The sequence below is a fragment of the Aegilops tauschii genome, chromosome 2 (genome assembly GCF_002575655.3).
Source record: "Aegilops tauschii subsp. strangulata cultivar AL8/78 chromosome 2, Aet v6.0, whole genome shotgun sequence".
Taxonomy (NCBI): domain Eukaryota; kingdom Viridiplantae; phylum Streptophyta; class Magnoliopsida; order Poales; family Poaceae; genus Aegilops; species Aegilops tauschii.
Window position 1 is genome coordinate 623,473,350 of NC_053036.3, and position 25,982 is coordinate 623,499,331.

Sequence of the window (25,982 nt, forward strand, 5' to 3'; positions counted from 1 at the left end):
TGGTGTAACTTAAGCTAGTTTTTGAAAAAAGGTGAATTTTTCCACCACCTCCAAATCACCCCAATTTTCTTATACATGGTGACCCACATGTGCCAAACATGTCTATGAAATAAATTTTTGAAAAAAATTATTTTACAATGCCCCATTGAGGCATAGACCGATGTTTTGAGCAGTCAGTCTAGAGGGCATTATAAATTCAAAAAAATTCAAAAAAATACAAAACCTTGGAAACCTAGCATTGTTTGCGCAAGAGATCATGTGTGCCAAAATTGAGGTGATTTGGAGGTGGTCGAAAAAATGCCCGCATTCCGGAGGGACAATTTGGTCAACTTAAGCCAGTTTTTGAAAAAAGGTGAATTTTTCCACCACCTCCAAATCACCCAAATTTTCTTGTACATGGTGACCCACATGTGCCAAACATGGCTATGAAAGAAATTTTTTAAAACAATTATTTTACAATGTCCCCTTGAGGTATAGACCGACGTTTTGTGCATTAAATCAGGGTGTGTACAACTCTAGCTTGTTCTTGCCAAAATGCAGCATGATGGACAGGCTGCAATGGAAATAATGGTGACAAATGCAAAAAATGAAATATGACAAAAAAAGCCCGCCTACTTGCCCGCTTTCACAATTCAACGGCCTACATACGACTAGTAACCCAATCATTTATTGGGCCAGGATGCAGAGGCCCGCCAGATTGTGAAAACAGGTAGCAAGTAGGCCCCACAGGGCAGGGACGGAGACGGTTAGGCAATGTGCTGCCCGCTTTAGAAAGGAACTTGAGAGGGAAAGCTCAGCCCGCTATATAAACCGGTGCTAGCTCCCTCGCTCGGCGAGGTGGGACTAAACTCCCTGCACCCCTGGGATGTGCCCGGCGCGACGCTCGCTTGGGCCTAATTCGGGTGGGCCGTCCCACGCCAGCCTCACCCGCTGGGTCGCTGGATGGACCGTTGGGCCATCTCGTTGTCTGCGCCTGAGGCCTGCATGCATGGGAAGGGCGGCGACGCGGGTTTGCATGCGCGGGTGGCGGACGTGCATGCATGCGAGCGGGGCGTTTAAAACCTTGTTTTCACACTTTTCGATTCAACGTGGCAATTAAAACCTTGGTTTCACACTTTTTTGATCCACCCGCATCTATTCAACGTGGCAATTAAAGCCTTGGTTTCACACTTTTTTGATCCACCCGCATCTATTCAACGTGGCAATTAAAGTGGCATATGGATCGTTCGACGCGGCTAGTTTGAACGTAAGCGCGGTAGGTTCCCTTCCCTTCCCCTTTCCCTATTTAAACCACCAGCCCTCACCTTCTGCACACATCCATTTGCGCCGCCCTTCTCTTCTTCCCCAAACCCAGAGCACTCTCTGAGCGAGCCGCGAGGATGCAGTACAACGGCCCCACCTACCGGCTCCCACCGACCGTGCCGAAGAGACAGTATCCGGCCGGCGTCGTCGTGGAGAGCACGCTTCGCGTGTGGGCGTTCTCACGCTGGAGGGGTGCAAGGGGCTTTGCCCAGTGGTTCCTCCGTGCAGGGTTCGCCCACCTCCCGGCGGGCTCGCCGGTGATGTTCCGACTGGATGAAGTGCGTCCAAACTCCTGGTCTCCGCCGATAGGGCTCACCGTCACCTTCACCAACAGATTTGATGCGTACTACCTCCTCGGCAAGGTGTTTTGGTGTGGATGTGAATTCATCGCATGCACAACCCACAACATCTTCACAAACTTCGACTGCGTCTTCCCCACCCGCGACGGTATGCACACCCTCCCCTACTACATCGGCGAGGACGGGATGGAGAGGAGCACTGGAGAGGAGGCGCAGTGAAGATGGTGGTGAAGGCCCGGTCTCGTCAGCTTGTCTTGGCCTAGCGTGTTAGAGCAAGTTTTTTATCTTTTAAATATTTCTATTAAATCATGTTGTTGGTTCTACCGTGAACTTTATCTATCCGAACTATGTTATGATTTCTACCCGTCTATTTGATATGTTGTTGGTTATCTGTGTTTTGCTTGCTATTTCTATCTTCTTCCCTTGATATTTCTATCTTATTTGACGTCCAAACCAGCAAGTTTTGGGGTTAGCTCAGATTTCACGCGGCCCACGGGGGTGTGCTTGCGCGCTTGATGGAAAAAATTGGTGTCATTCAACTTAGCCGTTCGGGTAGCAGGGGATGTTCCATCTGGGAAGACGGATTTTTTCGGCATGCTTGAAATGGACCCAAAAAAATTTTGAAACCCTTGTACCAACATGACAAGCATCCATGCCAACTGGAAATTGTTTTGCGACGTTGTATGGTTTTGTAGGCTATAATGATTACACGTGTAGATGAAAGGCACGAAAAAACAGTTTCAACAAAGACAACATAAATGATTTTTTACAAGTTTTATAGATGGAAACTTCTTTAGATGCAATGCCATCTCACAAACAACTCAGAAACAACTGTATGATTGATCATAAAACACATGCATTGTTGTTCAAAGAACTGTCTCATGAATAAATTGTACCATAATTGCGAACATAGTGTGAAACAGAAAAAAAATGTTTGTTTGCAACAAAATAATCCTGGTTTGAAGCTTAAACTGGTTGAAAAACAATTGAGCCTACTCCATATGGTCTTCTGCACTGCCAAAATCCAGTGACCTCTTGCGTTGCGACGTTGGAGATTGCGTCGGGCTTGGCGACGACCCATGTGCTTCAATCTTTTTCTCTTTAACATCAATGTAACCATACAACTGAAGTTGTTCTTGTTCTTTCTCCGCCAACTCTCTAGCAAGACCCTCCATTTCTTGGATTCTCACTTCCTGTAGAAAACCATAGGAATTTTATTAGGAAGAACTTAAAAATGACGTAGCCATAAACTAGATGCATGTAACATGTAAAATTTGAACCTCTGGATCAATGTCATCCTCGGGAAAACAACCCGTAGTTCTATTGTACACAATGTACAGGTGACATGTCTTGCTGCCATTCAGATCAGAAAGCATTTTTTCTACATCATCTGGTCCTGCAATCAAGAACATTCCTTCTGGCAGCTTCCACGCAGACCCGGGTAAGAATTAGTACAGTTCTGCTCCCAGTTTGCAACCAAAAGTATCTCTCATTTCACTCATAATGAGATCGTAGGTCACTTTGGCGGGTTCAAAAATTCTGACTTCTGCCGGGTGTTCATCAAAGTATGCTCTCGGGACATGTGACATCTCATCATCCCTACTAACAAAAAATTCCATGACCAGCACCTAGTATCCCACATCAGAGTTAATACATTCAATGAGTAAAGGGGCAAACATAATTTTTTATGTGCATAGCAACATTGCGGTGTTGTTACCTGCTTTTGTGGAATGTATCCTTCATGTGGAGTGACTGGGGATTGTGCCATCTCAAACCTTCTCACCTTGTTATGTGGAATGTACCCTTCATGTGGTGTGACTGGGGACTCTGCCATCACAGGTTTCTTATCCTGCGTATGAAACATCGACAGTGGGTTTACACACAAATTTTAAAAGGTCATACCATATCTTGGGTATGGCATCGTTGCGAGGTACTTACAAGGGGAGAATTGAAGATATGTTGTTGGGGTGGAGTGATGTCGCATTGAACGGGTGACTCTATCGCAATGTCTCGAGTGGATGGCGACTGTGCCGTCTCATGATGCTTAGCCTACATACAATCGCCGACATAAGGTTGCCACAAATTGAAGATGTTTGTATCATAGAATACGTAGGTCCTTAATATATACAATCGGTGCGAGATACTTACAGGGGGAGAAAAATTGAAGACATGTTGTCGGGGTGGCCGTGAGATCGCACGGGCTTCTAACATATGTCCTTCCAAACGGACCTTCTCCAGCATGGCCTTATAATCCATGTCCGACCGCTCCTGTAGCAGCTTGCTGTCCATATCCGAACGTGCCTGCAACACATAGGCATCCATCCCGACTCGCTCTGTCTGTATAATACTGTCCACAAGCTTCCGGTCCTTCTGCAACGTTTGATGCATTTCCTTGTAGGCAAGAAAAAACTTTTTTTCCATGTCCTCACAGTCCCGCTTATACTTTTCTTCAATCTCAAGATGCATCTTCGCCATCTTACGGGAAAACTCCTCACGCTCCTCCTTTATCATCATGTCCACGTATGAACGTTCTTTTTTGAGTTTCTTATCTACCTCAGCGCGATCCTTTTGCACCTTCAAGTCGATCTCCCGGCGCGCTTCATGCAAAGACTTGTCGTACTCCGCACGGTTGTTATGCGCCTCTGAGACCATGGTCCCTAAAACAACACATATACCCATAGTATGAAAACTGTATCCACAACCTCATCCAACTAATTCCTAACAATACCACTGAGAAAATATATTCATAACCAGTTCATACGAACAACTACTACAAACTATCAATCAAAAAGCTCTTGCATGACATCATGTACTCCAATTACACCAGAACTACTCAACTATGGCAAAGGCTGTATTTTCTAATCTCTTCGGAAATGACTTCTTGGTCGAATCAATGGAAAAAATAATCAGCACTGCAAGTACGATCATGGGAGGAGCCGTGGAGGAGACCTTTTTAATCCGGCGTCGGCGTGGTCGCTTGAGAAGCGATGGCGCGATCCCGGCGATGGCTATGTGAGGAGAAACAAGGTAGATGGGGGTGGTTAGGATAGGGTTGATATGCGGTAGACTGGGAAGGTATATATCCGTGATTGTAGGGTTAATTAGTTATTTTGAAGTAATGCGCTTCGATGCAAGTTATTTTTAACGAGCACGATCTTTTGGGGGCTTCCAAAACATGTGCACTGACCGCGGGTCCAACCACATATCACAGAAGCCCGAGCCATCGCCGTGCCCGTGCCAACCCGCGGCCCACCATTGCCTCCCTTTCCCTTGCCCGACCAAATTGTTATTCTTCTCCGGTGATGAAGCCTGCCATCGCCGGCGGACGGTGAGAGACGAGAGATTTCCATGTCCAGTTCGGCCTCTCCGTCATCATGGTCGCGGTATGGTTCACTACCGATGACCAGATGCCCCGACTGCCCACGCATCGCGCCACTGAAGCGTTTGACAACCATATCGGAGAAGAATGGAAACCATGGGTGGGAATTTGTGGAATGCGAGAGCAAACCAGAAGCGGGGAAGGTTAAATCTATGTTCTGTTGTGTCTTTTTGCTATGAATTCTGACCCCAGATTTATTTATATTTCCTTGAAATTGGTATTTAGGGTTTCCCTACCCTTTTTCAGAAGCTGAAAACATGTAAGCATTTTGAGTGGCTGGATGAATACGTTGAGAGGCTTCAAACGGATGGCTTAATTGATTTGAGGCACGGGGCAACCCTAGAGGTAGATCTGCCATCGGCGGTGGATAATAAGGGCTATGCCAATGTTCCTCCGATGGTGGCGGATGCGGAACTCAAGGTGGAATTGAAGAAGATCAACAAGAACTTAAGGCAGTTGATCGATCTGAAGAAGCACGCAAATCTGATGGCCGCGGGATTTTATTTTTCAATAATTGTTGTGGGATGTGTTTACTTGTTGATCATCAGTTGTTAGTAGTTGTTAACAAATAATTTCAGTCAGCTTGTGTATAAGCAATGTCATGTGTGCTTAATGCCTTGTATGACCAGACCAAGGAAAAGCTCATTTGAAATCTATTGGAAAGGACAAATAAAATTGAAAACTGATTTCTTGTTTCCAAAATAAAATTTGTAACTTATTGTTCTCTAAAAAAGGAAGAGCAATAAATTCCTTCCAAGAATTTCCAAAAATAATTGTCAACCCATTTTCGTTGGTAATTACGTGATATGTTTGGCGCAATTAGTGGCTAACTGGTTTTTTTTTGAGGAATAGTGGCTACTTGGTTTGATACATGCCAAACGTTACGTTCAGATTAGTTGCATTATTTCGTTCATTTTTTACACGCAAGTACGATCTCTGACACGCGCATTTCCGGTCCCTGTACATGTACATGTAAACCAACCCAACATCGATCCGGTTCAGTGGATGGATGCATGCTCTATGTGGCACGAAGTATGTCGGTCGATCCAGTCGACGGACCAGATCGATGCTACCGGAGGGATTCCATTGTAGACCAACGCTCGACCTATGTCCGGTGTGTGTGATAGGTCCACTGTAAGACAAACATAGTTCCGTCAACCCTAAAATCGTAAACACTGATAACCCTAACCCCCCCCCCCCACTAAACCATAAAAACATTCAAAATTTTGCCCCACATGGAAACCATTACGCATGCATTCTCTATGTGGTCATGGGATGCCATTAAGAAAGTTTGGGATCATTAGTACATGTACACGCAAGTACGATCTCTGACACGCGCATTTCCGGCCTAGCATGTCAACACCCCGAAAGCACTAGCTGGGTTCCTCACCTGTATGAAACCAACCCAACATCGATCCGGTCCAGTGGATGGATGCATGCTCTATGTGGCACGAAGTTTGTCGGCCGAGCCAGTCAACGGACCGGATCGATGCTACCGGAGGGAATCCATTGTAGACCAATGCTCCACCAATGTCCGGTGTGTGTGCTACGTCCACTGTAAGACAAACATAGTTCCGTCGACCCTAAAACCCTTAAACCCTAAACCCTGATAACCCTAACCCCCCCACTAAACCGTAAAAACATTCAAAATTTTGCCCCACATGGAAACCATTATGCATGCATTCTCTATGTGGTCATGGGATGCCATTAAGAAAGTTTGGGATCATTAGTACATGTACACGCAAGTACGATCTCTGACACACGCATTTCCGGGCTTGCATGTCAACACTAAACCCTAAACCCTAATAACCCTACCCCCCCCCCCCACTAAACCCTAAACCCTGAACCCTGATAACCCTAACCCCCCCCACTAAACCCTAAACCCTGAACCCCTAAACCCCTAAACCCTAATAACCCTAAACCCCTAAACCCCTAAACGAGTTGACAAGATTATCTTATTTTTTATATCATTTATCCAAATCTCACATAACTCACGCGGCCCACCCCTCCCTAAATCCCGCAATTACAGCTCCGCATTCTAACCACCCGGGCCGTCCGCACCTCCCACGACCGCTACAAGATCAGATCGGAGACGCCGGTCGCCCACGGAATACAGGAGTCGGCGGCCACCACTCGCCGCCCACCGCCAACGTGATCTGAGGGGTCGGACGTCAGTGTTCTTCTCGCCGCCTCCTCCTCGCGTGAACGCGCCGTTTTTCCTTTGCGCCGTCGACCGCGCTATACCGGCACTTATAGTTTGCGACGCACTAACCACCGCCATCTAATCGGCGGCACCGTCTCCGAGAGAAGGTATTACCTGATCATAACTCTTTATAATCGTTGTCGGCCGCTCCTTTAGTAGTTGAACCCTCATAGGTTTTGCACCCAAATAGGTTCTGTGCTTAAACCCATAAGTGGATCATATGTTAGATGACCCAGTTAATTTCGTTAAAATTAATTCGTTGCTAATTTTGTTATACATTTTCCAATTTTGTTCAGATTAATTGAGCCGGATTTTATCATTGCATATGAGCCAGCAATGTCAGTTTCAGATACAAACCTTCATAATGGAGAAAAGCCCATCTCCGAAATTACGGATGCGGTAAGTAATTGACTGTTTGTGTACAATCGTTTCGTACACATAATTCATGTGTACTCAGTATAATTTAATGGCATGTAACAGGAACTCGCCGAAAAGCATGGTCATATGAAGTTAGTATGCTCACAGACAAGGTTCGGAAAAACCATAAAACTGTTGTCACCAGACCACAAAAAGTACATCATATCAGAAACCAGTCTTGGCGGTCTAACCCAGATGCATGAAGTGACTCTACGGCGCATAATGTTGGTTAGACTAGCCAAGATCATAGATATGGACACCCAATCCATTACCATCGGAAAAATGCCAATTCCTATAACAAAAGAGGACGTGCAGTGTATATTTGGCATTTCGATAGAAGGGGAGGATATAGAGCCACATCTGGAAATGCAAACCGACACAGAATTGTTTACCGCCTATGCAAACAATGGGCAAATTTTGATTTCTGACCTTGAAACGGCGATCCGAGCTTCCAAAGCCCCAGACGGCGATTTCCTGAGACGGTTCATTCTGTACGCAATTGGTACTATTCTAGCACCAACAGCACAACATTATGTGGACTCGAAATTTCTCAACCTTGTTACAGATCTTCAAAACCTTCGGAAATTTAACTGGGGATGTTTCACACTTAATCACTTCTTCAAGTCCGTTCACAAGTTTAGAAATCGAGATCACGTAAATCTACAAGGAAATCTAATTCTGCTCCAGGTTAGTGCTAGATCACTACTTAATGTCCTTTAATTATTGTTCTGTTGCATATCTGTATGGTGATGAACTAATTTATTGTGTAGTATTGGTACTGGGATCACGTGCATAGTGGCCGATTGATGTATGCTTCTAGACCACCTCCATTGATCGCACGATGGGACGAAATGATGGCTACTTTAAGAAGCGATGCTTACGAGAAAGGAGGTCTTCATAACGGGCTGGTACCTATCTACAATTGAACTTTCTATGTCCGGTTTTTTATTTGGTACTAATGGTTCATTATATTTTATAAAAAAAGGCTGTCATGGAAATTTGTGCTCCTCAACGAGCGTCTGAGAATTCTAATAATTTTCCAAGAAAAAATGATGAACATGTGCATCAACATGATTCGTATCGAGCACCATCACAAGGACAGCAATTTAGTAGCCAGCAAGTATGTACTCCAAAGACTATTTGTTTTTGCAATATCACAAATAGGTGTCATGGAACCTCATTCATTTAGCTATTGTTATCAACGGGGTTTTATTTTGTTTACACAGATTGACATGGTAGTTGAAGCCATGAATGCACGCTTAGCTGATCATGAAAACAAGGTAGGCAGGAAGTTAATGGAAATTGAGCACAGATTTGATGTCAAATACCAGACGCTAGGTGAAGACTTGAGCGACATGAAGACTAAAACTGGCACTAATCCTAGGTTGTCGAAGGCCGAGGACGAAATTAAAGACTTAAGGAGGGAACTACATGTATGTCATACTGTGCATTTTGTATTTTGTATGAATATGTTCCTTCATGTTCATTATTGTTTGCATTGTTACAGGAATTAAAATACGAATTTACAAACAACCGACAATCAGTGTCACAGAAAGGAGGCGTGCAGGTGATCTTTATGGCCCAACACGTTAATATCTAAAAGTAACAAACTAATGATGAACTACCTTTGTTCATTGTAGGATCAAGTCAATGTGTGCAATTCATCCCTGACAGGAACTCCTAGGGCTAGCCAATTCACGGCAGGGACTTCGACTACACTAAGGTCAAGACATGTGACGGAAAACAATGAGAAACCACAATTAACTCCGATGAAGCCTGTCTTTGGTAATGATTACAAGTTCACGGATGAGGACATAGAGACAGCCGTTTACATCCGCGGAACATACGACCCTGTTGAAATAGCTAGAATCGGAGACATTACCCTCACAGCAGAACAACTGAAGCGAAATTTGGACGACAAATACATTTATGGTGATGTAAGCCCATTATACTCTAGTCTACATCATTACTGCAACAACTTTCTTATTATTGTATGATTGAAAATTTGGCAGGTTATTATGGCATATGCTCGCATTAGCCAAATTAAGAATGATACTACCTCAATCATATCCCCTCAAGAAACCGAAAAGCTGTTACAAATGAAGGGGGTGGTTCCTGTTGGACGTGTAGCCTCATGGTCAGCTCGTGTAGCAGAAAAATTTGTAGGGCGCCGAAAGGTACATGTTTTCCTCACTTTCATAGTTTATGTACACACTGTACACGAAAAATTTCGGTTCTCAACCCAACCCAAATTTTACTGCAGGTGCATGTCACACTGAATGTACACCAAAACCATTGGATGCTAATGATGTTTAATTTTGACAAAAAAGAAATTCAGACTCTGAACTCCATGAATTATCATTGCGAGAAGACCAAGGAAGATTCTCTTGTAAGTGTTCTCTTGCTGCCTCTTTTGATCCGCATGGCACATGAGCTCCCAAAGTACCGTAACCCTATGTATAACTCGTCGTACCCTAGGTGGACTCGATTCAGTTCTGCATCGACGAAGCTGTCAAGAATGGGTTGATATCACCAGCTAAAAACATCAATTTTGCCGAATGGACCAAAAAACGCTATGAGAACATAGCACAACAGACCGATGGGTACGCATGGCCTCATAAATTATTATTTGCCTACACGAATAAGATTACTGATATTTAACTAAACATTGCAGGACTTCCTGTGCGGTTTGGACACTGCAGTACATGTTGTCATGGAACGGGGATGAAATGACCGATATTTTGAACCAGGTAATTGAATGCCTAATTTACATTTGTACTTTGTTTAGCTTGAAAGCTATGCTGACGTAAGTGTCGGTTATCAAATATAGGCAAGGATAGATATTTTCAGGTGGAAAATATGTACAACCTTACTGCATTCAAATTGCAACGCGCTTCGTCTCGAATCATATAAGTTCCCCATAACGGTTAGTGCTACATCAAGAATATATCATTTATTTCATAAGTCTCATGATTAGAACTAACGCAGCACTCTCTCTTACAGAAGGAGGTGTACGATGCCCAGCAAGCAGTTCTACCTGATGGTTCAGAAGACGACGTACAATTAGTCAACAATCCTGATGGTTCCAACGAACCCGACACATCCAACTCCCAGAAGGATACCGGTGCACCCAACTCCCCCAAAAGTGGTGCACCCAACTCCCCAAAAAGGAAGAGAGCACGTGGACGCCCGAGAAAGCTAGTCGATCCCGAGGAAGCAGCAAAAACAATGAGTCTTAAAGAACTGAAACTTAAATTTGACAGCAAGACCATAGCCAACCAAGTGTCTTCATTACCATCACGGTCACGCAGAGAGCATAAACCAGCACCAGCTTTATTGAGCCCATTCAAACACAAATAGGTAGCATCAATTGATGAAGCATCAATTGATCATCAATTGATACATGCTCATGCTCATGCTCTACTTTCAGCATCATTTCATACACGTTTAGTTCTTATCAGAAAGTGGAAATAGGTACTTTTGGAAATCATGAGCATCCTCTACTTATCAGAAAGGGGAGTTGCTTATAGAAATAAACCAGGCTTTTCTTAAGCACAGGTGCTTATTTGTATAGGGTAGACGCATAACTAGGCGTCTCTCCTGTAGAAATAGGCACCGGTGCTTCAGAAAAACCCTATTTATTTTTCTAAGCACCACCCTAAGCATCTAGCATTGTACAAGGCTTAACATGCATCACCAAAATAGTATTAACAACTTGGAACACTAAACCAGAGTAGCAGCAAACTCTTAAGATAAACGGCATAGGTTCAGACACACCATAGGACATCAGTTTTAGAGTCGAACAACAAAGAAACATAGATAACATAAGAGGACACGGCGGTCCTGGGGCAGCAGCAGCACTCTAGCAGCACATCACTTCTCTCCCTTCTTCAATGGAGGTTGTAGGGCTCATTGACTTTGACAATCTCGAGGAAGCGTGCGTAGGCCGCATGTTTAGCCATAGTACTGGCCGTATGCTTCATACCATGTCCATTGCCAGTGCTGAAGGCATGCTGGATCATGCCATCTATACCGCCACCGATCACCTTGCAACAGAAAGGGCACCCAATCTTGCCAAAGAAACGGTACTTGATCTTGCCAGCAATCAGATGCCTCAGGGTGTAGCGGCTCTTGCTGTGCCTGCTGTCCATGCCGTAGTCCACGTCGTCGTCATCCTCCTGTGAATTAGTGAATTAGTACACATAGAAGAACTCAGCTAATCTATTATGGTACATTGCCTTAATTACAATGTTTTCAAAGTACACATGTGTAACATGGCAACTATCTATTTGCTAGAAATAAGGCGTATGTGCACATACATAATTGAGCCAAAGAAATTGACATGCATAAATATGGACGGTGGAATAGTTGCATTTATAGATTAGTGCACAAGTAGTACATAATTAACACATGAAAGACTTCATGAACTGGCTTGGTTTAATGATATTTGATACTTGTTACAGGTGTAATTCTGATTGGAATCAGAAAAATGGCTTCATTATACTCCTCCATGTTTCACACAAGGGGGGTTTGTTCTATCTACTGGAATGAAGAAACCATTATTCTTTCTGACAGCGGCAATACTGCTTCTCCAACATTGTTAGACCCTGATAAGTTTCAGAAGGAAATTGGTAAAGGAGCTATGGGGTGTCTCACTGCTCATATTGATGAGAGATGTGGCTGTGATAATCTAGATAATATACTGGGGAAAATTGGCTACATGAAATGTTTTGATTTTTTGGTATCCAGTGGATATGTAGTGTCAGCCCATAATTATTAAGGGAGCAATCACTTCCTTTGCAAAATGGAAATCTGTACAGAATTTGCAAATGGATCATCTATGAACATGTGTGCAAACTGATCATCTATGAACATGTGTGCAAATTAATTCATCTACATAAACTAAAATGAATCAGGAACTGCAGCATTTTGTCACTGTCCTGGGGAAGCCAATGGTGAATCCTGCCATATATCCATTGTTTAACCCACTTTTTTCATTAATGTATCCCTGCCATGAACATTTTCTTGTATTTGGGTTCATTACCCCACTTCTTTCATTAATGTATCCCTTGTGAAACGTATGCTCATCTAGTTAACAAGACAAACCCCAATGCCATGAAAAAAACAGAGTATCTACTGGAATCAGAATGTGAATCAGATTTAAAATTCCACATCCAACATGAAGATCTATGCTACATCCCTACAATCCTACATACGTACAACTAGCACGCCCAAATGAATTTGATGCTCATCTAGTTAACAAGAAAAACCTCAATGCCATGAAAAAAACCAGAGTATCTGCTGGAATCAGATTTAAAAATCCAGATCCAACATGAAGATCTATGCTAAATCCCTACAATCCTACATATGTACAACTAGCACGCCCAAGTGAAATTGATGCTCATCTAGTTAACAAGAAAAACCCCAATGTCATGAAAAAAACAGAGCAAAAAACAGAGTACTACCATAGCTCGTCGATGGCATCCTCGTCGAAGTCACTGCCCTTCCTGCAATCTACGTCGAACTCCTTTATGGCGTTCTCCTCGTAGAGCTCTTCGATTTCGTCATGCACCTTGCGCTTAAGCCTTCTCATCTCCTCCTCCTCCAGATCTTCCCCGACCTTGTGCTCGCCGACGGGTGCCTCCACGGCCGCGATGGCAGCGGGAGCAGGCACAACGGTCGCTGCACCGCCAGCTTTCACCGCTACGGCGGACTCAGCCGCTCCACCCACGGCTGCAGCCACGGCAGCAGACTGCTCTGCTCCGATGGTTGCCTCCGGCTCGTCCGCCGCATCTTCACGCCCGCGTTTCATCGTCGGTCGAAGACAGGAGGAGGGAGGCGTAGGAAGGGAGGAGGGTGGTGAGGAAGGTGGTGAGGTGGTGAGGAAGGAAGAGAGGGTGGTTAGGTTCGGGAGAGGACGAGGGTTTTCTACCCGATTTGGGGAAGAAATGCACTACTCCTGCCTGTTGGAGTTACCGAGAAGCCGCGGGTGCCGATTTGACTTGACACACCCACCCGGCCGTCCCCATTCCACGTGGGGACGTGGCGGTCGTGCACGCGGTCGTGCACCTCCTGCGGTTTGCCATCAATTGCTATCGGTCTCACAAGTGGGTCCCCTTGTCATCCACACAACCGCGCCACCACATGTACCACATTTTTCTTTCTCCCCGTCTCGACCACTCCACATCTTTCTTTCTCCCCTTCTCGACCAGCGCCGCCGCCGCCATCTCCCGACGACCCCTCTCTTCGCTGCCGGTGCGCGGCCGCCGCCAACTCCGGCAAGTACGTGAGATCTCCCCTCTTCTTCCCTTCCCCAACCGCGTCTCCCTACGGAGGCGGATCTGAGTCGATTGGCTGTTGCCGGCCGGAGCTCGTCGGATCTCTCGAGCTTTGACGCCATGTCTGATCTAGATTCATGACGTGCCCTCGCATATGGCTTTGTCCATGGTTTGAACCTTTGGATTCAATCCAAAAGTTGAAAACGGTTTGGACTGGGTTGGATGACGAGCATGTATAGTTCGGTTTGGTCTAGATTCTAAATGAAAATATCTGGATTGGTTTGGTTTTGATGTGTGCCGTGGATTGGACTGGTTTTAGTTTGGATGCCGAACTATTCCCAGGTTTAGATGAGACGGGCATTTCCATTGTCATTGGCATTGCTTTATTACGTAGATGATAGTAAATAGATTGATTGGCCATTGCCAGTATAGGTTATCACTATGATTTATTATATATATGATCTTTGTATTGTACTATGTACAATTCAACTTAGAGTTCAACATGTTCTGTGTAGAATGGAGGAAGCACCATGTGGACGCTGCAACTCACGGTGCCGGACCAGCCTTTCTACTGCCACGCTGTTCGGCATCTACTTCCAGCCTTCTTTTGTTGTTGCAGCGGTAACAATTTATATGAACCTTCTGACAGTACATTCTTTTTTTTTGCTATTTCCACTAATGTATTGTGTCTGTTATTTGTTTTTATCTTACACAGATCGTACCATGCAATGTGAGATTGGCATTCAATGAGCTCATCGGAGACACCGTGACCTTCGACGCTCTTGGGGGCCCATACACTATGCAGGTCGAGAAGGGGCGAAAGATAACCCAGATAGGAGGAGATGATTGGGATCGTTTCATCGCCCACATGCGTCTTAGTGGGGGTGAATTGATCAGCTTCTCCTTCAGAAGAGATAGGCCCAGGATTTCTGTTATCTATCTAAATTTGATTCCGGATAGTGAGGATGAAGTTCATGAGGAGGAAGATGGTGCTGATTCACATGATGACGATTCAGATGATGATGAGAACCCACTTGTTGAATACCTGTATGCCCAAGGACTCAGACTGGGCGACGAGGAAATCGGCAACCTCTGGGACATGCTTCCGCTACGTGAAGACTACCTAGGGAAGCCATTCGTGACCCGCCTCACAAGGACGAATGTTAAACGGCATATCATGGTATGTTACTTAGTGTGCTAATTACATGATATGCATGCTTAGTTAGTGTAGTAGTTCATATGATATGCATGTTGTAGTACTGTGATGAGAGGCCTAGTTTAGAATTCATTTAGTGAAGAATTTTATGACATGCATGTAGTGTAGTAATATGCGATGATATGCTTAGTGTACGCAGTAATCTAATGATATGCCTAATTACTATAGTAATTTGATGCTTGGCGTATAGTGTAGTGATGTGATGATATATATGCTCAGTGTTGAATCCAATGATATATGTGTCTTGAAGTGTATGCTTTGTTGATAATTGCACGTGACATGATCATATATCATGTCAACTGTTTTCAGAAATTACCTAAGAGGTTACTTGATAGCTGTGGCATCGACCCGGACGAAGAAGGCATGGCTGCTGGACTACGCCTTACCAGAACGGGCTTCATCACCAGTTGTGCCTATGCAGTGGACACGGACGGTCGCACTGTCTTGAGAAGGGCAGGGTGGAAGAAGTTCCTTCGTGGCAAGAATCTTCGGGTAGGACAGGCCATCCTACTCACCGTTGCGAACACCAGTCCCCATGACTTGAGGATGATGATCACCATCCACCTCATTTAGAACTGGGGTGGGCCATGTATCGATGTGAAATGAACTTGTTATGTTAGCTCTTGTTTGCGAGTACTTGTCGTGTATTACCGTACCTATATCTACTCATATCTAGGTACTATTGCTTGTGATGGAGTGCAACTATTATTAACTGGTAACTAATGCTCTACTAGCTATGATTATTCCACTGTGTGATGTTTTATAGAATGTAGTGTGACATGGTAACTGTTATATATGGTAGAGGCTGGTCTCTAAGACCTTGTACAATGCAAGGTGCTTAGGGATGTGCTTAGAAAAATAAAGCGGTTTTTTCTGAAGCACCAGTGCCTATTTCTACAGGAGAGACGCCTAGTTAAGCGTCTACCTTGTACAAATAAGCACCGGTGCTTAAGGAAAACCTGGTTTATTTCTCTAAGCACCTCTCCTAAGCACCCTGCATTGTACAAGGCCTAATTGGACCGACATGTTGAACTAGTATCAATGGTAGAGGCTGGCTGCCACAAAGTTCCATTCACAAGCTACTATGAATTTGAAATAATGCATAAACAAAATACGAAGCTTTTCTTAAGCACAGGTGCTTATTTGTACAGGGTAGACGCTTAACTAGGCGTCTCTCCTGTAGAAATAGGCACCGGTGCTTTAGAAAAACCCTGTTTATTTTTCTAAGCACCACCGTACGCATCAAGCATTGTACAAGGCTTATCATGCATCACCAAAATAGTATTAACAACTTGGAACACTAAACCAGAGTAGCAGCAAACTCTTAAGATAAACGGCAGATCAACCACCGCACAGCATAAGTTCAGACACACCATAGGACATAAGTTGAGACACACCGAACAACAAAGAAACATAGATATCATAAAAGGACACGGCGCTAGCAACTTGAAGGCAGACTTTGATCTCTCTTCATGCCGCGTAGTGGCGGTGGTAGTAGGGGTCAGCCTCCTGTGCTTCTGAAATTTCCACACCTGATTTGATGTTGTCTATTATCTTCCAAGCCTTGTAGGTGGCGTACGCATCCTTCGCTGCGTACTCGATGAGGTAGTCTGGCAGCGGGCTGATCCCCCACAGTTTATGGTCTTCGGTCCTGTTGGTCTTCTTCTTCATGTTTTGGTAAAATGGGTGGATGACGCTGGCTGCAACATCAGCCAAGGAGTCGTACTGCTTCTTTCTGCCGGCATATGGAACTCTATAGTTTTTCTGAATGTCGATGTACTTTTCGGGGTTGATCTCCAAACCAGACATCTTCAGCATCTGTTTGTCATTATGAATGCTGAAACCGGCAAAGGTGAACAACTTCTTCTCCTGGAGGAAGCTCTTGAGGCGCTTGGGCCTTCAAGGGGAGAGACATATTGAAGATTAGTAGTAATTTTGAAGATTTAGGAGTTGTTTGGTTTGTGACTAACAGACTAAGTTTGCCAAAGATTGCCACACCTAAGGTTAGGCAAGTTTGACCAACTTAGGTGTGTGTTTGGTTCAAGCCACACCTTAGGCAAGCCACACTTGGGTCCCACATGGCATACACACAAAAAGTGTGGCAAGATTCCCTTAGGCTTGCCAACTTGTGGCCCTCATTTTGATGAACTAACCTTAGGCAAACTTGGCAAAAAATTGTGGCAAAGTGTGACAATGCTAGTGCTAGAACCAAACAATACGAGTGATGAATGCATGAAGTACATGATGTTATTTCTCTTTTTGGATCATACAGTTGAAAATAACACTACAGCAAACTACTTCACTACATCAACTTCAGAAACAACTTTTAATACATCTAGTCCAGTGCATCCACACCGGTAGACACAACACTAATGCATCAATATCAGAAACTACACTAGTATATTAGAAACTACACTAGTAGACACAACACTAATACATCTAGTCCAGTGCATCAACTTCAGAAAATAACACTAATGCATCCACACCGGTAGACACAACACTAATGCATCAAGATCAGAAACTACACTAGTATATCAAGTTTGGTGATTAATCTGGTGCAAGATTTTAAGATACTAATCCAGTGCATCAGGGTAAAAATCTATGCCAGTGCATGTACTTGAGAAACCACACTAGTGCGTCCACTTCACAATCTACACTAGTACATGTAGTTGAGAAACTAGGGTATATGAGTAGGATGGCTCACCATTTTATGGCCGCAGCGATGTGGTACACCACGCAGAGTTCCTCCACGCATAACTGCAGAACTGCTGCGTACTGCGGAGGTTCGTCATCCCTGGTATACTCCACATCAACGCCGACGAATCTAGGATACATGCCGCCGGCTTTCATGAAGAGCCTCGTGAGCATTTCGTCGGCAGTGTCTGGATTGCTGGTGCAGATGACCTCCAGTGTCTCTTTGCCGTGGAGTTCCACCTTGTCAAGTTTGGTGGTGTAGTCGCGCTTCTCACCGGGACCTGAACGTCGTCTTCCTTGATGCTCTGCTCTTCCTTGATGCTCTGGTCAGACGTCTCGCCACAACAACGCTTGGTAGACGGCTCCTCCGCCATTGCCCTTCTCCAGCGACGACGGTTTTGAGACAGAGACGGTGGTTGCAGTTTGTGGAGTAGATGGACGTGGTTCGCATAATGAGGGAGGAATGGAGGAGAAGGTGCCTTTTTGAGTTCTGGGGGAGGCGGTTCGTCGCGTGAGGGAGGCGCTCATCGTTATCGTGATCGTGGGGGTCGTGGGGCTCGTGCTGTTGGTGTTCCATTCTGTAACCACCCACGGGCCTGCATCGTGGCCCATATCACTGGGTTTGTAGTCGTATGCAGGCCGTGGTGTGTGAGAAAACTCATGTTAGGTAGGTGGGCTTTTCTCCTCCTTCACCCGGCGGCCGTGATGTAAACATGAGAAGCAAGTTTGCTAAGGTTGTAAACGGACCCAATATTTTTCTACATCTTTGTATCAACATGAAAAGCAATCATGACTAGTTTGCTAAGGTTGTCGGCATTTGTATGGATTTTCTAAGGTTTTTGCAACGATAAAATGCTTAAAACACTTCTGACATGTTGTGATGTTTTCGGTATTTAGTGGTCTACTCGCTGGGATTATTCCACTGTGTGATGTTTTGTACGTGCCAGGTTGTAGTATGAAATGCTAACTGTTCTATATGGTAGTGATTGGTCTCTAATTGGATCGACATGTTGAACTAGTATCAATGGTAGAGGCGTTTCGTTGTGCGCCATATCCAACAGTTCACATAATTAATTATCCAAAGATTAAGGTATCAAACCCTTGGTCATACAAAGCAACATTTCGTTCCTAAAAATTAAGGTACTTCCACATTCAAACTAACTAATACTACAAATTCGAAGGAACTACTTAATACATTAACAGCACATAGGGAAGTAGCCGTGGTCCAACGGCTTGAGAAAGGACGAACAAAAGCTGAAAGAAGAAGGATCAGCCAGTAGCAGCACCATCAACCTCCCAGCCTCACAACTTCAGCCAGCCTGGTGAACTCCAGGTTTTTCCTGCAAAACACACATGGGATGTTGGAGGCATGAAAATAAATTTGCCAGGGGTCTTGTCATGGCATCTAATCGCACGAAATGCTAGTACAAATGATGGAGAACAAAACATCCAACATGAGCAAATTCATAGGAGTTCTAGATCCATGGATACCATCAAGAAAAAATACTCAGTTCTAATTCAGACACAAGACTTGGTGAAAACATGCATATTCATATCAGCAACATTGATATGGCATCTTTGCAAGCTTGGGTCAGTGACTTGTCTTGTGTTTCATGGCATGACAATAATTTTAACAATAAATAGACATGAAATTGACCCAAACTCATGTACAAAGTTAGGACATATGATGCATGGATTAATTCACAAATAAATGACAAAATGCAAACTTTGTATAGAATTTGCAGTACTGAAATATTTCAGTGTGTACCGGTGTGTACTGAAACTGCAGTACTGAAATAATTCAGTGTGCATCGGTGTGTACTGAAATTGTAGTAACGAAATATTTCATTGCCTACCAGTGTGTACCGAAATATTTCAGTGTCTACCACTACAACATTACAAATTTTGCCTAGGGCAGTACCGAAATATTTCAGTGCCTACCGGTGTGTACCAAAATATTTCAGTGTCCACCACTACAACATTACAAATTTTGCCTAGGGCAGTACCGAAATATTTCAGTGCCTACCGGTGTGTACCAAAATATTTCAGTGTCCACCACTACAACATTACAAATTTTGCCTAGGGCAGTACCGAAATATTTCAGTGCCTACCGGTGTGTACCGAAATATTTCAGTGTCTACCACTAGAACATTACTAATTTTTCCTAGGGTTCATATGATGCCTAGGGTTCACATACATCATAATCATCCTCCAAATCCATGTACTGAAATATTCATGCAATTCATTGAGATTAAAATGCCATATAGCATTCCCTCTCTGAGCTATTACGATCAGTATCACCACGATGTAAGCACGAGCAGTAGGAAGATGAGGAGTGGGGAAGCTTACTCTATACATAGCTACCGCCGCCGTTCAGACGAGGAGAGCGGCGAGGGAAGCGTGGAGAACGGCGGGGAAGCGAGGTCGCGACCACTGTCCTCATCTTGTGCTTCGGAGTCTCCGATGACTCGGTTGGAGGCTGCACAATCTGCAACGGCACCTCGTGCACAGTGGGTTCCTGATCCAATGGATGCTCTACCCTGGATCTGAACACCCACCACCTCCGCCTGGTCCACTTGCTGGACGAATTAGCCTGCTCCATCGCCCAGAGGAGGATCTCAATCTTGTGAATCGGTTGTGCGGGCGGGGGGCAAAGCTTTGCCCTCTCCTTCTTCGTCAAATTCTTGAGAGTGGCTATTGCTGTCCAGCTCATCTGCCTTGTGTTGTCAAACCAAGAACGGATCTCCCTCAACCTGGCCAACTTGACCTGGTCGCCGCCGGCGATCTGCACGAAGTCGGTGTTCTCGCCGCCGGCCATCAGCTCGATCTGCCGATTCTTGCTTCGATGGAAGAGGGGGAGGGGGTGGGGGTGGGTGGGGGGGGGGGGTTTGCCTGAGTGGAGAGAAGTTGCAGCGGCGAGGAGGAGATGACTGCGGTGGACTTGGAGGAGAGGGCGGAGATGGCCGTCGATGAGTAATTGTGGAAGGTGTAGCACCATGGCGGCGGTTTTGCATTCGACGAGAGGGGCGGCACGTGCAAATTTTCCTAAGACTAAACTGCCCCTATATTAAAACGCGTCCCCACCTTGTCACGAGTACCGGCCCCACTCGTTTTAGTACTTTCGCGTACTTTCATCGGAGTACTACCCAGTACTTCGTATTTGTCTGCCGTTAGATCGACATCAACGAACGGTTCTAAAAAAGCCCAACCACTCTAAAACTTGTATTTGAAGATATTTCAGTAATCTCCAATCATTTTATAACAGGTCTATGAAGCTATGAGGTCTTGCTTTCAAAGTAACCAGATTTACAATATTGCAATGAATTTCAATAGTAGCAAGCTGCACTTAGTTCTGTTTACATCTCTTCCTTCTGTTGTGCTCCAGGTTTCATAAATCATTATCTAAAATTCGCAAGATCTCATAATCACATACACCAACAAACATGGTAAAATATACAAGGTGTACTATTAGCAGAAAAGAAACATGGCTGAACCTGCTGAATAACCACTAAATTAAAAGGATAACTTACAACCAAAGAATTACAAATTCCTAGCCATGATATGAAAAGGAAAAACTAATCTAAAACTTACTTAGCACACTGATAGACATTCATACAAAAGAAACAACAAGAAATACTTCTAGCTTGAACCAACGAGACAAGCTCTAGCTAATCAGAACTTAAAGAAAGGATGCTATAAATGATAGTCACATCTAACTTGCCTAAGTACCAAAGAGACCAGCAAAATGTTACTGTAGAATATTGTGTGGACCAATGCAAGGTTCCAATTTTATAGGCAATTAGCAAGCAAGAGGTTTTACTAGCAATAGGTCTCACTAGAAGTAGGCATTCAACAAGCAGTAAAGTTTTACTAGCAAACAGAGAATCAGCAAGCATAGAATGTAATCTGACCTGTGTATGAGCATTAGTTTGACCCCAAAGGAACCGCTCCGGTGGCTCTTTCATCTTCGCAAAAAGCATCTACCAAGGATAAAGTATATTTACCATGTATTACAATTAAACATATTTATTCAAAGTTACACATGGATTCTAGTAAAGGATATTTATCATTACGATGAACAATTGATCGCGTGTTTCTGTTTTCCTTTTTAGACTCTCATTTGCATATGACATAATTGTTCATTCTCTTAGATAACATTCCGGTAAGCAATACAACTAGATGACTTCAGATTTGTTGCCCTAGCAGCGGAAAGAACAACGGCTTTCTACATAGCACGAGATGCAATCGCTACCCGACCATGACGCATGCCACCTGATGTGTTGTACACGACCCTTTAATCCAAATCAATGTCCTGCCAATTCTCTGGACGTGATTCCTTTATACCGATAGAATAATTGTCCGAGAACAACAACAATAATCTCATGTTGCACATAAATGACAAGCTAACACAAAAAAATTGGAAGGAGACAGAACATACAAGGCGCTTTTGTGCTTTCTGGCTGCTGATTGCACTAGTATTGCCACTTTGATCAAGGTTTTTCATTCCAGATTTCATCACAGCATATGTGTTTATTATGGTGGCCTTCTCAGGTCCAAACTTATATTCCTACAAGTGCAAACAGATAGTTAAGTGAAAGCATGCTACAGCCACTAAAGATAAATTGTAGTGAGATCCTCAAAAGCATCTGCCAAGAATGCATTTTATCATTGATTATACAATAAAGTATATTTATTTGAATTTACACATGGATTATAGTAACGCCTTGCAACATGGATTACCAGCAGCCTTGCAACATAATCTGGTGCAGTGAAGTGAGATAGTCATGCAACGTGCCAATAGTATATACAAATAACTCCTGACTGTAAACATAACTGGATTAACATAGAACACCAGCAGGACACTAAACTGTTATTCAATCATGAAGTCATGATCAAATGCACATAACCACCATCGAGAAAATATCCAGATCTCATAACCAGTGAACCAAGAAAAAAAATAGCCTGATATTCATTGATGCAATAGGAGAAAGAACACAGAAAAAGCAAGTAACCAAGCTCCATCTTGTAGCGTTAGCCTGGGTCAAATATAATACACTATCAAGACAATATAAACACTAACACTGAGATTTGTATGCAAGAAATCAGTTCAGAAATCATGTACCTTTCTTTTCTTCACTTGGATCTTGAGGTTTCTCCATCACTATGGAGAAGCTGTACGGTAGAGAAGAGGCGGAGGAGACAACCAGGTGCAGAGTTCCGAGCGACCGAGAGAGTTTCTTAATTCTCATAGAGTTCCTGTAAGCACACGCAAGCAAGGGCCAATTATATGGGGAAAAACCTTTTTCAGTTTTTCAACCACATCAACAAATGGAAGTGCTAATAGCACACCTAAAAGTAGCTCCTAAAATTTTCTAGATAGGAGACAGAACAAAGCACTTATTGCAAAATAAAAACTGAATAAATCAACACACTACAAACAAGTGCAAATGGCGCTTATTTGTCACTCTCATATGGCAAATCTTTTGGTAAAATGACTAAGAAAAAAGAAAATCGAGATATTGTTGCCCTGAGACCAGTATTCTTATAGATAATTTGTATGAACAACTTCAGAATCTTTTTTTGTGGGTGAACAACTCAAGATCCTGCATAATGTTTTTGGATGGCAATAGTTGAGACTTACCACCACGGTCTTGGAGAAAAGGGGGAGGAAGAGACTGCTGCTGTCACATCAGAAGAGGAGGCAGCGGCTTGCTGGATTTGCGACCGGAGACTTCCCAGATCTGCAGTAGGGAGCACGAGGCGTCGGCAACGCATACTGGGCGACTCTTGGAGTGCGGTGGAGGGTTTGAGCCGAGGGAGGTGGGATGTGGCGGCAGGCGTTGGTGAAGGCAGAACGGCGGTAGAGGCCGTCGAGACGGGGTACGGGAGATGGGTGGGGTGGCGGACGCATGTGGACGAGATGAGATATGGGCGGTAGTGGAGGTCGGAGGCGGGCAGCGCTGGAACTAGTGCGGCTGGAGAGGATGTGGCCATGGAAGTAGGCGGCGGCCATGGAAGTAGGCGGCGGCCATGGAGGAGTGCGGCTGGGGAGGAAGGCGGCGGCCATGGAGGTAAAGAGAGGAGAAGTGGGGATTTTTCTAGGGTACTCTGTTTATCTCTCTGGGCTGTTTTTCCTGTAAGCCCATATCACACAGGAAAATAGAAATTGGCGCGGAAGTTTCGTTTGAGGGGGAGGAATCGCGCGAGCTAACATTGTTTCGGCGCCAAGGCTGTTTCGTTTTTTTTATGCAACGCCAAGGCTGTTTCGTGGTTATGTAATGGCGGGCTGGGCCTAAAATGTTCTCCCGTGGGCTGTACAACTCACAGGAAATCATATTTTCCTGAGGGGCATGGCAGTACCTACAGTAAAATAGGTTATTTTCGTGAGAGTTACATTTTGCCCGTCAGGAATATTCGAATTCCTGTGGGGGGCTTCGGGCCACACATGAAAATAAGCCACTCACAGGAAAAGTCAAGTTTCTGGTAGTGAGCGGTTTGAACAAGTGTCGCTACGTGGCATAGCCTGCTAAACTTGCGAAATAGCCGGCTATAGCCTCGCTATAGCTAATTTGGAGGGCTGCCGCTATTTGCCATAACTCGCTATTTAAAACACTGCTTCCCACACAATTGTGTTCATATGACGGAATGAATCCCGACCTGAAATTCGTGTGATTTCGGCTGCTTATTCCGTGCCAGGAAAGAAAGCTAAGACCCATGGGATGGCAGCCTAGTTCTAGCAATTGAAAAGAAAACTCGCCGCATGAACGACGACGCGAGGCTCCCTAGGGTTTCCTTTCTTATCCCCACGGCTCCAGATTTCTACCAGAAAGGGGCGGGGGCGATGGGGATGGGGGCGGGGGCGTGACACACCTGTGCTGGAGGGCGTCTCCAAGGCCAAATTCCGACGCCGGCGTCGATGTCGCCCCATCATGCAAGAGAGAAGCTGGGAGGACTTGCGTGGAGATTAGTCAATCGGACGAAGCCTAAGAGCAAAGGTTCTAGGCCTGCCGCTATTTGGCGAGTTCTATGTTACCCGAATCTTCTCTACTACTTTAAAAAATAGTACTAAGGTTCCCTTTTCTGCCATATTTTACCATGTAAACTAATTTACCCCGGCTGGCATATTTGATGCATGTCTCCTCTTCAAGGTCGAAACTAATTCTTCTCTTGTAGTAGTCCGCGCATCTTCAAGGTTGAAATTAGTTCCTTTCTTAGCGTATTGTGCCTTTTAGTCATCCGACCAGGCCTATGAACTCAATTTCTTTTTTCGAATAGAAATAGACTATGAACTCAAACTTATAGCATCAGTTTTTTCTTTTTTTGAGGGAAAGCCATCATGAAGGTTTATATTTCATGTGAAAAGAGTGATACATCGTTTGTTAACACATCAACTAAGAATCCGGGAGGATCAAATTTCCAAACAATGGTTCGCGCCACCTCCGAGTTCCTAGCCACTACATCTGCCGCCATACTGGCCTCCCTAGGACAATGAGAAATAAAATTACTAGCTAGAAAAGAACATTTTTTATAAATCGCTGCTGCTGGCCCAAGCGAATTCTCATCATTCTGGATGATCTCAGTGACCTCCATGCAGTCCGCCTATACATGTATGAGTCCATCTTGTAGTCCTCTTGCTTCAGCCATCGCCGCATCTTCCATGAAGGGTATGTTATTGCATGCAGCTGCAATGAAGAAGCTGTGATCGCTGCAAAGCACAGCACCCGTACTTCCTGTGTCATTATCATAACTGAAGGTGGCGTCAACATTCAGTTTGATGATCCCCTCTGTTGGTTTACTTCATCCGTGCCTCTTAACCTTTGCGCTCTTCAACTTTGCCCGTGAGTAATTTTGCACAAGTGTTGAGATTGCCTGAGCCGACTTGGCCGGTTTATACATATGTTCTCTATTAAGAAAATTGCCTCTAGGGCATATTTCCAACAGTCTCCCACTTGCACTAGAGTCAATAATCTAGTTACATTGTGATGAATCGAACACCCATAGCGTCCTGGTGTTGATCATGTTTTGCTCTAGGGAGAGGTTTAGTCAACGGATCTGCTACATTCAGGTCCGTATGTACTTTACAAATATCTATGTCTCCATTTTGAACACTTTCACGAATGGAGTTGAAGCGACGCTTGATATGCCTGGTCTTCCTGTGAAACCTGGGCTCCTTCGCAAGGGCAATAGCTTCAGT

The 25,982-nt window shown here is 44.4% G+C and overlaps 2 protein-coding genes and 1 long non-coding RNA gene across 5 annotated transcripts; 1 reads left to right on the plus strand and 2 right to left on the minus strand.

Annotated features, from left to right (window-relative positions):
- The first annotated feature begins 13,633 nt into the window (after nt 1-13,633).
- On the plus strand, nt 13,634-15,994 carry LOC123495657 (uncharacterized). Its single transcript, XM_073509679.1, has 3 exons — nt 13,634-13,882; nt 14,394-14,499; nt 14,594-15,994. Exons 2-3 carry the CDS (start codon nt 14,395-14,397, stop codon nt 15,077-15,079), a joined length of 591 nt encoding a protein of 196 aa, XP_073365780.1. The 5' UTR covers nt 13,634-13,882; nt 14,394; the 3' UTR covers nt 15,080-15,994.
- Nucleotides 15,995-16,564: 570 nt separating this feature from the next.
- On the minus strand, nt 16,565-18,162 carry LOC141041366 (uncharacterized). Its single transcript, XM_073507510.1, has 3 exons — nt 18,070-18,162; nt 17,799-18,028; nt 16,565-16,991 (listed from the first exon to the last, which is right to left on the minus strand). The coding sequence occupies exons 1-3, from the start codon at nt 18,160-18,162 to the stop codon at nt 16,565-16,567; spliced, it is 750 nt and encodes a 249-aa protein (XP_073363611.1).
- Nucleotides 18,163-18,841: 679 nt separating this feature from the next.
- LOC109735542 (uncharacterized) lies at nt 18,842-23,952 on the minus strand. 3 transcript variants are annotated; one of them, XR_002226143.4, is made up of 5 exons: nt 23,430-23,940; nt 22,911-23,044; nt 22,227-22,355; nt 21,700-21,768; nt 18,842-19,128 (listed from the first exon to the last, which is right to left on the minus strand). It is a non-coding gene; the product is annotated as an uncharacterized lncRNA (long non-coding RNA). The 3 variants fall into 3 exon arrangements; XR_012203563.1 differs by lacking the exon at nt 18,842-19,128 and having other exon boundaries at nt 21,699-21,768; nt 22,227-22,824; nt 23,430-23,952; XR_012203562.1 differs by lacking the exon at nt 18,842-19,128 and having other exon boundaries at nt 21,699-21,768; nt 23,430-23,937.
- Nucleotides 23,953-25,982: the final 2,030 nt, after the last annotated feature.